At 38.3% G+C, this 14856-nt stretch overlaps 2 protein-coding genes across 3 annotated transcripts in view; one reads left to right on the top strand and one right to left on the bottom strand.

The window, feature by feature from the left end:
- Window positions 1-736: 736 nt before the first annotated feature.
- The window catches only part of PRR7 (pseudo-response regulator 7), a 39570-nt gene continuing 25450 nt past the window's right edge, over window positions 737-14856 (bottom strand). For both annotated transcript variants that reach the window (XM_088096260.1, XM_088096261.1), the window contains exon 9: window positions 737-1076. In XM_088096260.1, coding sequence (XP_087952386.1) covers window positions 966-1076 — 111 coding nt within the window. In that variant the 3' untranslated portion in view covers window positions 737-965. The remainder of the gene's footprint in view (window positions 1077-14856) is intronic.
- On the top strand, window positions 1088-13100 carry LOC148194243 (uncharacterized). Its single transcript, XM_088096262.1, has one exon. The coding sequence runs from the start codon at window positions 12084-12086 to the stop codon at window positions 13098-13100; it is 1017 nt and encodes a 338-aa protein (XP_087952388.1). The 5' UTR covers window positions 1088-12083.

The raw sequence follows: 14856 nt of genomic DNA, 5'->3' as shown, positions 1-14856 counted from the left end.
GTCTCCATGATTCCTAAAACTCTCCATACGGGGAAAGACAGATTGATAAAGCTAACACAGGAAATCTTTATTCGAGAATTGAGAGTTCACAGCCCAAATGTCATAGAAGGTTAACAATGTTTTCTTTTGATATTTCATCAATTGATTAATTCCTTTATTTTGTCGAATATTGGATTCTTATCAACGTAATTGCTCCAAGGATGTCTTCGATATGAGTAGAAACAAAATAGACCGGCGATGCCAATTTACATGTTTCTTCTTCTACATTGACCTTTCCAATCAAACAGCAAACCCTCAACTTGGTTTGATTAAGTGATTAATTTTAACATTTCTATTTATTTGGACCAGCATAATCCCGAATTAAATTTCAAAAGGCTTTCACAGATTTATGCTTGGCATCTGTCCATAATTCACAGATTTCTAAAAGAATTCGCTGCGACATCCGACAATTGTTAGAAAATGGACGCATATTAAGATTAATTAATCTAATTTTAAAGCACATAAAACAAAAGCAATATTTTCAAAACTTTCTCCAATTAAACATAGTGTCATCTGTTAATATCTATGCATTTCTAAACGTACATTCTGTTTGCTGCGTGAAATTTGTTTCAGCTAGTTTATATTCCAGTTCTCATTTCCACCTTCGAAGATGGTGCAATTTCTTGATCCTGTTCGACCCATACACCAAAGTAACTGGGATATGTTAACCAACACATTTAATACTTCAAGCACAAGATCATCGAAAAAGTTATTGAAATTACGTACTGGCTACAAGTTATCCTGGCATCAACCAGCATGACAATCTCTCACCACATAAATTAATTCAGATTCCAAATGAGTTGGAATAACCAAAGTCTACATGAACACAACACAGAACAATCCCCAAATTCTACATGAAGACTTGTCGACCGTTCCTTGCATATCTCCATCACTATGGGCATTGTGGCAAATGCTCTGAATCAGAATCACCTCTCTGTCGTTGCATCACTTGTCTTTTCGTTAGACGACTGTCGAACAAATTGTCCACGAAGTCGAGGTCGTTGTTCAGCTAATTTCTTTCTGCTCTGATATCGAACCTAAATTAAAACGACGTTGAGTTAGCTCCACAAGACAAATATATCATCCAAATACTAGAAAACCCTTACTCTACTGAGTTGACACAAATAGCTCTTCTAAATGTTAGGGAGTACTGGTTTTAAAAATTGTTTTTTCTTTTTCATTTTCATTTCACTAGTTACAAAACTGGTCTTATTTTCACTTTGTTTCATACTTTCAAATGTAGTATATGAAATTACAAAAAGAAAAAAATTCGTTTCATGTTTGAATCTTTGAAATAAGAAATAAATTGAATAAACGTACATGTTTAATTCATAGAGTAAACAAGAAATGAAATTAGAAGCGCTTTCTCAAAAACACAAATAGATAGTGGTTAATGTGAATATTCTTGAAAAGTTTTGTATTTAACAGAGTAACAGAGCAAGAAAATCTAATATCAAACCATGTGTGGCTAAGTAGTAAAAGAGATTACCTAATACTGGGAATCACAGGTGTAGCTCAGTAAAAATATAAAAATGGTAGAGCTAATGGTTTAATTCCCTTGTTAGTACTCTATTTAAATAACTCCAAACACAGTAATTGACTCCTTAAAAGACACTTGAGCTTTACGAACCTTTTCGTGTATAAAGTGTTTATTAATAAAAGATCAAAAAATAGTCACTACAAAAAACTCGAGTAGATGCCTTTATTGGTTGACCAATTCGCACAGGAAGGGAAAAGAAAAGGGCGTGATCCGTTTTCTTATTTCTTGTTTCTTATCTTTGGTAATCTTGGGCAGATTTACTGCTTAGAAAACCCAGGCTAGCCATTACCTCCTTGCTGCTTACATCGAGATCAATTGTTGCCTAAAAATCTATGGAGTTTTCACCCACAACAAAACCGTAGCCACCTACACCATGACCACCCCTAGCTTGTCTTCATCACAGCCATCATGTTCAAAGCACTACGACCTGTTTATTTGGTAATTCAACCACCTCAACTGCTGCTGACCACACTTCACATCAACCACCCTTCTCGGGTCAGCGACCAGACTTCACATCAAATCTATAGAACTGGCTACATCACATAGATTATAACCAGACCTGCCCTCCTGTGTGTACTTTTCAGAGCTTCTGGGGCACATGAAGATCAGATGCTGTCCTGCCATAGTCAGTTCTTGATACAATTGGCCCCTTTACTCTCATTGGCCTTACCTCTTTTGCAAGGTTATTGTCCTATTTGTGGCCATTAGTGGGATCCATCATCAAACCTTGGGCGCATATTCATTTTTTAAGCCCTACTTTTTGCTACTGCAGTGTCTGAAGGAGAGGACCCGAGGTCAATCTCGAACTCAATATGGTCCAAAGTATACATGTCCAAAAACCCTCATTAATTTCGACATTGCCTTCTTCTAACTAGATCAATGGTTTAACTTGGTAGTGTACACAAAAAGCATACTACCCAGGGTAAATTTTTGGTACGAAATCCATTTCAAGGTATTCTTAGGTGAAATTTTGGTGACATTGAGAAAAGGCCAAAAGTATTTGAAAGGTCGGCACAATTTCAAGTATGGCTCAAAAGATTTATTAATTGTTATGAAGATCATTCTTGACAAAATAATAATGAAGAAGTTGCTTTGAGACAAAAGTTGATAGTTAAATTGGTAGAAGCATGTGTAAATCAGAAGAAAATTACCCTATGTAATGGAATTAGAGAAATCAAAAAACAGTGACTGAATCCAGATAGAATTAAACTCCTTCCAAATATGGAATAGCCACTAAGCAAGTAAAAACAAACCCCTGGATGATGAGAAGAGCCAGCATCTACTCAAAATCACCATCAAAAACTTCGAAAGACCCCCACCCCCCAAACCCATTTTCATTTGGGTTCCCTACTTATATACCCCTTTTCTCTCTCCCTTTAGCATTGCAGAAAAATTGGTTTAGCATGATATGACAACATTGAGAAAAGATAAAGGACTTTACGATGAAGTTAGGCGTTAATATAAAGTCTATCAGCTTTAGAAAATGCAAAGAACCGTTGTGCAAAATAATCAATCGTGACAAGCAGTTGTGTGCCATTACACAGATTGTTGATTGGTGGGCAGAGCAGTCGCAGAATCTCCAAAATACCCTTATTTTGTTATGGTAATTTCAAAAATTAACATACTTATTTAGGTAAGTTTCTAAAACTATTTTCTCTCGTGCAAGCCAATTCTTTCTTCTATACCCAAACCTTCACTCCCATCTGCACACTATTTTATTCTCCAGCAACCAAGTTCTTTTCCAACTAATTGACCATTAGGCAACACTTCATTTTTTCTTTCAGGTTTCTTATTTTCTTTATTTTCCATATTCTTTTCTCTGTTTTTTTATAAAACTCACGTTAAGCATCATTACGCTGACACCCCAAACGACAATCATTTGTCATCATATGAAAATTTATTAAACAAAAAGATAAACCCTATTACGTACCCGAGTAGGACACGTAATTAAACACGATCACAGTAGATAGAAAAAACAATGACTGAATGATAATGAAGGAACGAATTTCTTTTATTGATGGTAATATCTGAATAAACAAAAGTAAATGAGGGTAATTGGAAGCATAACCGCCCTCACAGGAGCATAACCGCCCTCACAGGAGCATAACCGTCCGTCAACAAAACTCAATAATAAAAAACATGCCCTAAACAATAGCATCTAGCTTTATTTATATTAAATATTTCCCTAGAATATAATTCTATTTACTATAATTAACTTATACTGAATATTTTATTTCTCTAGAATATAATTTTATTTACTATTTTATACTGAATATTTTTCTAGGATATAATTCTATTTACTATAATTAACTTGTACTGAATATTTCCCTAGGATATAGCTCTATTTACTATAAATAACTTATACTGAATATTTTTCTAGTATATAGCTCTATTTACTATAATCAACTTATATCGAATATTTCCCTAGGATATGGCCTTATTTCCTATAATTATTTCCCGCCCATCCTAACTGTTGTCCCAGTTAGGATAGTCACTCTTCAACCGATCGGCTCTAGCTCTTCACCGCCTTCCGTTCGGCTCCAACTCTTACCCACCTTCCACCGTTCGGCTTGCTTCCCCTGCCTCCTACCGTTCGGCTCCAGCTCTTCACCGCCTTCCACCGTTCGGCTTGCTTCCCTTTGCCTCCTACCATTCGGCTCCTGTGCCTTCTACCGTTTGGCTCCCGTGCCCTCTATCCTATCACCCAGTATCCTATCAAACCCATTCTTTGTTTTTTTACTCTCTTTCCCTTTTTTTTGTTCACGCATTTGTTATGATTAATTTCTCTGTTTTGTTACTTTTTATTTACTTATTTTCCCTTTTATCCCTCTTTTTAATTTTTTTTCTGTCCTATCCTCTTTTTGTTTTTTCCTATGTCTGTGTTTCTTTTTCTAGATTTTGGGTCGTTTTTGTATTCTATCCAGCAAAAACAACTATGGCATCTTTCTCCTATCAAAACACCGAAAATAAAGAGATTCCACATAAAAAATAGCAAACTCAACTGCTAGCACATCAATGGCATCTTCAACTGCAGTGTTAAAGCTACAAGTAAAAATATTGACAAAGCATTTAAGTGGAACATCTTAAAAGTGTGACACGTGCTTTTTGTGGAAAAGCATCTAGTGGGCGAATTACAAGAGCCCCAATCATCAAATCCCAGAAAGAGAGAAAATGTGAATGCTATTGGAGATCAGCGCATATCAATCAGAATCTGTTGGAGATCAGCACATATCAATCAGAATAATTCAATTCTGATTTGTACAGCTGATAATAAAATTCATTGTAAATAAGATCAGTTTTAATTCCTTATTTAGGTAGAGCATTTATAGGGAGACTCCAAGTGTCCAGAAAAGGATGACCCCAACCTCAACAAATGACAACTAGAAAACAGTTTGGTCATGTTACGGTTGCTTGACATCATGACCAGTGAAATTGGGGAAAATTTCATGTACTATGGCCCTGCCAAGGAGATGTGGGATGTAGTGAAATAAACCTACTCAAATGTGGACAATATGTCTGCATTATTTGAGATTAATTGAATATAGTAAAACTAAGTATAGGATTAGTAGAAAATATGTTACTAGACTATCTCCAAGAAACACACAATACCCAGAAGTAGATTCTCTGTCAATAATAGAACCTGCATAGTCAGCATCAGTATATATCTTCATAGTCCATGTGTCTTCCCTTAATAATAGCCCCTTTCCTGGACTTGGCTTAAAGTATTGGAGAATTTTGTCAACTGCTTGCATGTCTCTCTCTCTTGGATCATGCATAAATTGGTTCACTACACTAACTGCATAAGCAGTGTCTAGTCTTGTGTGTGATAGATAAATCAATTTTCCTACCAATCTCTGATATTGGGCCTTCTCTACAGGAGCACTTTCTTCACTTCCAATTCTGTGATTCTGTTCTATAGGAACTGTTGAGGTTCTACATCCCAATTTTCATGTTTCTTTGAGGAGATCAAGTATATATTTCCTTTGGGAGATGAAAATTCCGTTCTTGGAGTAGGAAACCTCTATTCCAAGAAAATATTTGAGTTTTCCTAGGTCTTTCATTTCAAATTAAGCTGCGAATTTATCTTTTAATGCCAATTTTTCTATTTCATCATCTCCTACAATAATCATATGATCTACATAGACAAGCAATAGAGTGAGTTTACCTGTAGAAGAGTGCTATATGAATAGAGTGTGATCTCCTTGGCTTTGTCTGTATCCCAAGGACACCATTGCTTTTGTAAATCTTCCAAACCATGCTCCAGGGGATTGCTTAAGCCCATACAATGCTTTCTTCAAGAGGCATACCTTGTTTCTTTCATTTTTCACTTCAAAGCTTGGGGGAATCTCCATGTACACTTCCTCTTCTAGATTTCCATGAAGAAAGGCATTCTTCACATCTAGCTGGTGTAAGTCCCATCCAAAATGAGCAGCCAAAGCGAGAATAACTCGAACTGTATTCATATTTGCCACTGGGGCAAATGTCTCCTCATAGTCAATCCCATACGTTTGGGTATATCCTTTTGCCACCAATCTAGCTTTATATCTTTCTATTGTCCCATCTGCCTTATGTTTCACTATGAATATCCATCTACACCCTGCTGCCTTCTTGTCTCTTGACTTATCAACAATCTTCCAAGTTGAATTTCTTTCTAATGCATTCATCTCTTCTTTCATGGCTTGATTCCAATGTTCAAGTTTCATGGCCTCCTGGATTGAGGTAGGAATTTTTGTGGCATCAATGGAAGCAATAAAAATAAAACTTTTGTGCGTATCAGAGAGATTGTTAGTGCAAACATACTAAGAAATAGGATATTTAGCACATGATCTTCTTCTTTCCTTTCTCAATGCATTGGGTAAATCCTCAGTAATACTTACCTCCTCCTCATTGATATCTTCAAGGATCCTCATCTCCGGATTAGACAATTTTTCTTACTCGAGAGTCAAAGTGGGTTGTTTTCTTCTTTCATATGTTTTGCCAAAAAATTTGTCTTCTTCCTCTTCTTTCTCATTGTGGACTATGGTAGCTTCATTGCTCAGGTCTTGGACATCCTACAAAGACAAACATGGTAATGACAAGAAGGAGAGTTCATCCACTTCAAGTGCTTTCTCCCCTGAAGTGGTGGACTGACATAAAAGGTTTGTGTTTCATGAAAGGTGACATCCATGGTGATAAAGATGCGACGACTCTGAGGATGATAACATTTGTACCCTTTTTAATCAGAAGGACACCCAATAAAGACACATTTAAGAGCTTTGGGATCTAATTTACCACGGTTAGGATGATGAGAGTGAACATAAACAACACATCCAAAGACTCGACTAGGTAGACTTGTTATTAGGGGAGAAGTAGGAACAAAAGACAATAGAACTAATGTCATTTAAGATACGAGTGGGTAACCTGTTGATGAGATAGGTGGCAGTTAACACACCTTCTCCCTAGTAATTATTTGGAACAGACATTTGAAAAAGAAGATGACGATTCTTTCTTTCTGCAACCCCATTTTGTTGAGGGGTGCTAACACACATTAGTTCATGAACAATACCATTATGAGACAAAAAATTGAGAAATTCATGATTCACATATTCAGTACCATTATCAGACCTGATTCTTTTGATATTTTTTCCAACTTGATTTTGGAAAAGACGGAAAAAATTGACAAAAATTTGAAAAACTTCGGATATATTTTTCATGAGGTATGTCCACGTGACACGAGTACAATCGCAAATAAAGATAACGAACCATTTGGCTTCAAAAATAGAATCCATGACACGACCCCAAACATCAGAATGAATTAAATCAAATGGAGACATACTCTTTTTATCACTACAGGATAAGATGCACGATAGTGTTTTGACAATTGACAAATATCACAAATAAAAGACTTAACCGACTCTTTAGTAAACAAATGGGGAAACAAGGACTTGATAAGACTAAATGAAGGATGCCCAAGGCTTTGATGACGTAACCATATTTGGGAATTTGCCCACGTCTCAGATGTAGCTTGTTGACTCATGATTTTTGTGTATCTTTGGTCATCAAACTTTAAAAAATACAACTCACTCTGCTCCTTAGCAATTAAAATCGTCTTCCCCGTGGCAAGGTCCTCAAAAACACAATAAGTTGGAAAAAATGTTACTGAACAATTTAAATCCTGAGTTTTTGCACAGAGATAAGACTATTAGCTAATTGAGGAACGTGTAAAACATCCTTCAATACAATAGATGAGTCCAAAATTATATTCCCAGAGCCGCATATATGTATACCTTGACCATTCGCAACTGTAATAAGTTGTTCTTTATTTCTTTTACAATTAGTCGAAGGACACACTAAAAGGTGTCATATGATCAGTTGCACCCGAATCAAGGATCCAAATACCTTGAGACACATGACCAACAGTATTGAGACAAATCTTACCTTTTATGGACAGAGTACATGATCTAGAGGGCTTACTCATTGATTCAACCATTGCTTTCAAGCGCTCGAGTTCCTCCTTATAAGCTTTCATATCAAGATCTAGTGGTGGTTTTAATGAAAAAGCACTTTGTAAATCATCCCATATTTTTTTGCAGAAGAATGAAACATATAATTTCTACTTATCTTAGGAATCATGGATTGCCACATCCAAGTCATAATTAGTGAGTCTTCATTGTCCCAAATAGAAAAATGACTGTTGTCTGGTCCTGGTCCTCCTCTATCTATGTGATCAAGTCTTGAACAACCCTTGAGAATCCTTCGAATAAATTGGCTCCATTGTAAGAAATTATGACCATCCAACCGACAGGTACCCCCTATATTTGGTAGGTCATTAGGACCTAAAGGAATAACTTTTACTTCAGACATTCCATAGAACGCAACCAAGAGGCTCCGGTGACCTTTTCCGAGAGGACAACGGCATGTGGGTCACACCGAAAAAAGGAGTAAAACTTAAAACTCATATCTACTCAAATATAGGCCAAACGGGTCGTCATCGACCCTAGGAACAGACTCAAGAGGCTCCGACGACTCTGTCTGTGGTGGTAGCGGCGAGTGGGTCTCACCGGAGGTGGGCGCATGGGGACGCGTGGCGGCTTCTCTCCCGAAGCGACTTTCGGCATTGTGGAGCTCCAAGATTGGGAGCTCTGACACCAAGTAGAAAATAGGATTGATTTTTATTATTCTAAATCATAAAAAATACATTCTCATATCCTCTATTTCTAACAATCTAATTCTCCTAAAAAAGGGAAATAGGGAAACTAGGGTAACAAAATAAAATAGAAGATTATACATCTATTTTCTCTAATTAGGAAGATTCTAAAGATATCTTCTCTAATTACAACAGGATTAATCTCCATTGTGTCTAAAACACACATAGGGTAATATATTTATAATGAAGAATGATACAAGTATATATGGCAACCAAACATATATATGGTAAATAGAAAATATTGTTAAAAAACAATATCAACAATATCTACCAATATCAAACAATAGCAAAAGTTTATGTTTCCCTAATTAACATAAAACATGATATATCTAAGAAAGCATACTTCATGAAATGCGACAAGGTGATTTCTCAGTCACTGAGTAGTTTAATACACTCAGTAAACATTGGCAACAATTGGACATACTACATCCGTTAAAGGCCCAACAATGGCAACAACAGGGAACCGGCTTTGTCCACCTTGTTAGTTTCCTTCGTCTCATGTTTTTGTTGCGTTTTGGGATTGCTTGAAGCACCTCCTTTTGTGATTATGGAGACCCTTTGAAGAGATGTATAGAGTGGGGCAAATGGCCTAAGCTTTTTGAAGTGCTTACGAGTGAAAATGGCCATAAGACAATGAATGGCATGCATCAAACGATACCTTGTTAAGGTAGTTTTGAGCTAAAAGGAGGTATGATCCTTTCCAGCTTGACACTATGCTTTGAAATGTGGTGTTAGAGAGTAGACAAAGGTTATGAGTCGTAACTTATATGCATGGTGATATGTTAGCTCATGTGTCGAACAATGTATTTGAAATTTTTGATGTGATATACATGTATGTACATTCGTTTTTCTTTTAGTTAACTTACCCTTTTTGCTTCATGTTTGTGATCTTTGTTGCAATAACTGTGTTGGAAAATGCGAGCAGAGAATACAACAGGTGCTAAGGATGGTTGGCAATAGCGAAAGCAAGAGGCCTTTGTAGTGTAGCTAAAATTTTTGTAACAAATCATGTTTTGTAAAACCTCTTTTAAATGTTAATTAGAGGAATGGATTAAATGTGTATGTTAAATTTCCTATAGATGGGCTATAATGCAGTAGACATGTCTGTAGGGCTATGATTCATTAGACAAGGGATATGAATGGCATTGTACGGGTAATGTGACACTCAATTGCGGGGTTTTACATTGGACTTTACCTCCTCCAAGCTAAAGCATTAGAAGTTGAACCCAATACCAACTATTGTGCAACAGTACCTCCAAATAGTAAAAGTTGTGCCATATTGTGGCATTATCGACAAGGCCACCCAAACTTTACATACTTGAAAAGAATGTTTTCAACATTATTCATTAAAAATCAGGAGTTGTTTCAAGGTGAAATAATGCAATTGTTCAGACATACCCACCTCAATACTATAAACTGTCTCAACCTTTATCCCTTATTCATAGGGATATATGGGTCCATCCCAGGCAAATAATGTCACTAGATCAAAGATGGTTTGTCACCCTCATTGAGGATCACAAACATGTCATTTGGGTTTTCCTAGTGAAGGATAAATCAAAAGTTGGTAGAATATTTAAATTGTTTCATACTATAGTGGAAACACAATTTTAAAGCACCGCTAAGGTGCTGAAAGTGGCATATTCCTCAGCTAGTCCCCCCACCAAAAGGGATACAACTGCTATTCACATCAAACCAAGAAATTTTACCACACCATGGATGTCATGTTTTATAGAAATCGGCCTTATTACCCATATGTTGGCATTCAGAGGGAGAAGAGTTGTCCAAGTAAAGTAGTAGAATCCCAACTTTTGGGATTTGACCTAGCCGAATTGGCCTAATAATGCAGAGCTAATTAAGAGTGCACCTGCAATAGCAAATGCAGAGCTAGCCAAGACGGCATCTGCAGAGAGGAAACTACAGTAGCAAATGCAAAGGCAACTGAGACTGCACTTGTAGCAAAGCCAACTAAAAACTACATTACTTGCACTAGAAACTAAACCAACTGAAGCTAGAGAGAGGATTGCATCTCAGCAAAATCATGGTCCCAGCTACATGAGAAGACAACTGGACAACATACTTCAAGAAGAGAAGGAAGGGAGAAGAGTGTAGCACAACTTCCAAGGCAAAGTAATGAATCCAACCAAGCTTCAAAATATGAGTTTTCCTTAGGTAATATTGTTTCTAATCCTGAACTTAATCATGACGTTGACAATCCCGATTGAGAAATGCGTTCTACAGAAAATTGTCACGAGGTATAGGTCTTTTGTGGCATCTCTTGACAGCACACATATCCCAAGGAATGTTTAAGTGGCACTCCAACAACTAGAATGGGTAACCGCAACAGATGTCTAAAGTGGCACATGGTAAATCACTCTACCAGAAGGGAAGAAACCAATTGGATGCAAGTGGATATTCTCCATCAAATACAACGCTAATGGTAGTATAAACTGGTACAAAGCCCGATTGTGGCAAAAGGGTTTACCCAATCATATGGAGTGGACTACGAAGAGACTTTGCATAAGTGGCCAAACTCAATTCAATTTGGGTCATACTCTCTTTAACTAAATTTATATTGGCCACTTTATCAACTAGACATCAAAAATGTCTTCCTAAACAGTGAACTAGTAGTCTTTTTGCAAAATTACCCTAGGACTTGAATCATCCAAAACCTCAACCATGGTGCGCAAGCTCAGAAAATCTCTATAGGCCTTAAGCAATCACCGAGAGCATGGTTCAATGGATTGACTTAAGATGTCAAGGAAGACAGGTTCAAACACTCCATGGAAAGGAAGGTATTGTTTATGTTGATGTAGTTATCACAGGAAACGATATGATCAAATCAAGCATCTGAAGGAGCTTTTGGCCAAGGAATTTGAAGTGAAGAACTTGGGTCGGCTCAAATATTTTATGGGGATGGAAATTGCTCGGACAAAAAATGTTATTTATGTATCTGATACGTACCCAAGAGTTTATAAAAATAGGTCGGGCAGAGTTTATAAGAGGAGAGAAAAGGGTGACGTGGCTTTGTGAGGGAATTGTGTTAGTTCGAAGAGAGAGAAAATGAGGTGTAGGCTGTGAGGGGGGAGACGTTTTGGTTTTTCGGTGGAGTGGGAGGAGAAGAATTATTACGATTCTTCTCAGGAGCGACGCTCTGGGCAGAGGGTCTTGAACCTTCTGAGTTTTCTGTTTTATAATAACAGTGAATTTTCACCATTCTACTTTTCACACTTCATATTCTCGATTGTTCCATTTATTCCTAAACTCTGATTTCTATTAATTGGTCCGACCTGCCAGATCAATATTTCCCGATCGGAGATCATGCCACCAAGAAAAAACAATGTCCAAGGAGAGCCAGCGGGTGAGGAGAATGAGGCAGATCTTGTTGTGGGTGAGGTCGCTAAACTCAAAGCGGTGGTCGAGGAGCTTGTAGCGCAATCGCTGCAAAGTCAAACCAACTTGGAGAAGCTGCGTAAGGATTCAGCAGAACAGATCGTAACCTTACGCCGAGAAGCCGCTGAGAATCAATCAAAGCTCCTTCACTTAATTTCGAAGTTCACTAATATAAATGAGGGGGAAAACGAAGAGTTGGGGTCAGGATCGGTGAATACGCAGAGAACGAAAAGTATGAGACAACTCGAGGGGGACGATTTAGCCGAATTTCGGCAATCGATGAAGAAGATAGAATTACCACCATTCTATGGAGAAGACCCAGCGGGGTGGATAGCAAGAGCTGAAGTTTATTTTAACGTACAAGAGACAAGAGAGGCAGTCCGGGTGAATCTCGCACAACTGTGTATGGAAGGGAGCACGATTCACTTTTTCCATGCTTTATTAAATGAATATGATGAGTTAACTTGGGAAGATTTGAAACGAGAGATGCTGGAGCGATATGGAGGCCAAGGAGAAGGGAGTATTTATGATCAATTGGCTGCCATAAAACAAATAGGAAGTATCGAAGACTATATTATAAGTTTTGAGTGTCTCATTGCTCAGGTGCCACGAATGCCCGATGAACAATACTTTTCTTATTTTACACAAGGTCTGAAGTACGAAATACGTGCGAGAATACGAAGCTTACACGTGGCACATCCTATGTCCAGGGGTCGCATGATGAATGTAGCTCGCGCCATCGATGTGGAGATATCAGGGAGAAATAAAATATGGCAGGGAAGGGGAGAGTCTCGAGGGGATAGGTATCAAGTAGGGCATCGACCCATTTCAACTGTGGTGGGAAAAACTGGGCCAAAACAGAATGGGGGAAGTTGGGGAGGAAATGGGCCTGGCCCAAGTGTTCAGAAGGATTGGGGTGCAAAGAATAAAAGGGGGGTCACGTGATAGAGGAGCAAATCATCTTTGTTATCAAGAACTTCTCGACCAAAAACAAAAGGGCTTATGTTTCAAATGCGGTGGGGTGTACGGTCCCCTTCATCAATGTCCTATTAAGCAGCTAAGGGTGGTCATGGTGAATGAGGAAATCCAAGTTGAATGTGAAGGAGATGAAGAGGAAATGAGGAGAGGGATGACGAAGATGAGGTGGTGGCAGAATGTACAACGTTAAATCTCTACTCTCTCACGAGAGACCGAAATGATCAACCGAGGACTATGAAGTTACGGGGTCTGATTGGGGAGATTCCGATGTTGTTCTTGGTCGACAGCGGAGCCACGCACAATTTTATTTCACGAAAACTTGTGGAAGCTTTGGGTTGGCAGTGGGAAAGAACCAAGCAAATGAAGATTCTGATGGGAGATGGGCACAAATCCGAGACTCAAGGGATTTGTCGAGGTATCAAAGTAAGGATTGATGATGGTAAGTTTGAAATTGATGCTTTTCTCTTCGATTTGGAGGACATGGACGTGATATTGGGGATGTCGTGCTTAACGACGTTGGGAGAGACCACTGTGGATTGAAAAAAACAGCAAATGAAGATCCAGACTCAGCAAGGAGAGAAACTGCTAAGAGGGGCCCCTCATGGGGATTCATTGTTAATTTCAGTGTGTGGGGTGTTGGAGGAAAAAGAGAAGATGGAAGTTGCAGGGTTGGGTCCAGAGCAACGAAGCGTCTTAAATCACTTGCTGCAGTATTTCAAAGATGTGTTTGAAGAACCTAAGGGGCTACCCCCTAGACGTGTAAAGGAACACAAAATTCATCTCAAACCAGGACAAGAACCTATTAACGTGAGGCCTTACAGATATGCGTATCATCAGAAGAATGAAATTGAGAGACAAGTGCAAGAGTTGATGGAAGTGGGTCATATCAGGCATAGCCAGAGTGCTTACTCGAGCCCAGTCATTTTGGTGAAGAAGAAAAATAACAAATGGCGCATGTGTGTTGGTTATAGAGCTCTGAACAAGGTCACTATTCCAGATAAATTTCCAATACCAGTTATTGAGGAGTTATTGGATGAGTTGCATGGAGCCAAATATTTCTCTAAATTGGACCTTCATTCAGGATATCATCAAGTCAGAATGAGGGAGGAAGACATTCCAAATCCGAACCCATGAGGGTCACTATGAGTACCTCGTGATGCCCTTTGGACTTATGAACGCCCCGTCGACATTCCAAGCTCTCATGAATGAAGTTTTTCGGACGCTGTTGAGACGAGGGGTATTAGTGTTTTTTGATGATATACTCGTGTATAGCAACAGTTGGGAAGAGCATATGCAATTGCTTGAAAAGGTGTTAGAAGTGTTGAGGGATCACCAATTATTTGCGAACAAGGAAAAATGTTTGTTTGGCCATGAGAAGGTGGAGTATCTGGGACATTATTTCCATACATGGAGTTGCGGTGGACCCAGCGAAGGTTAATAGTGTGTTAGAGTGGCCAATTCCCAAGAACGTAAAGGGAGTTCGTGGATTTTTGGGTCTTACAGGCTATTATCGTAAGTTCATAAAAGATTATGGTAAGATAGCTAAACCACTAACAGAGCTTACTAGAAAGGATGGATTTGGGTGGAATGAACAAGCTCAAGAAGCATTTGATGAGCTCAAACAAAGGGTCACATCAGCACCAGTGTTAAGGCTCCCAAATTTTGAAGAAGAGTTCGTCCTGGAATGTGATGCATCTGGGACAGGGATTGGAGCAATCCTAAT

The sequence above is a fragment of the Vigna umbellata genome, chromosome 8 (assembly GCF_029865625.1).
Source record: "Vigna umbellata cultivar VRB3 chromosome 8, Vumbellata_1.0, whole genome shotgun sequence".
Taxonomy (NCBI): Eukaryota; Viridiplantae; Streptophyta; class Magnoliopsida; order Fabales; family Fabaceae; genus Vigna; species Vigna umbellata.
Note: the sequence above shows the minus strand (reverse complement) of the source record. Positions and strands in the feature narration are given on the sequence as shown.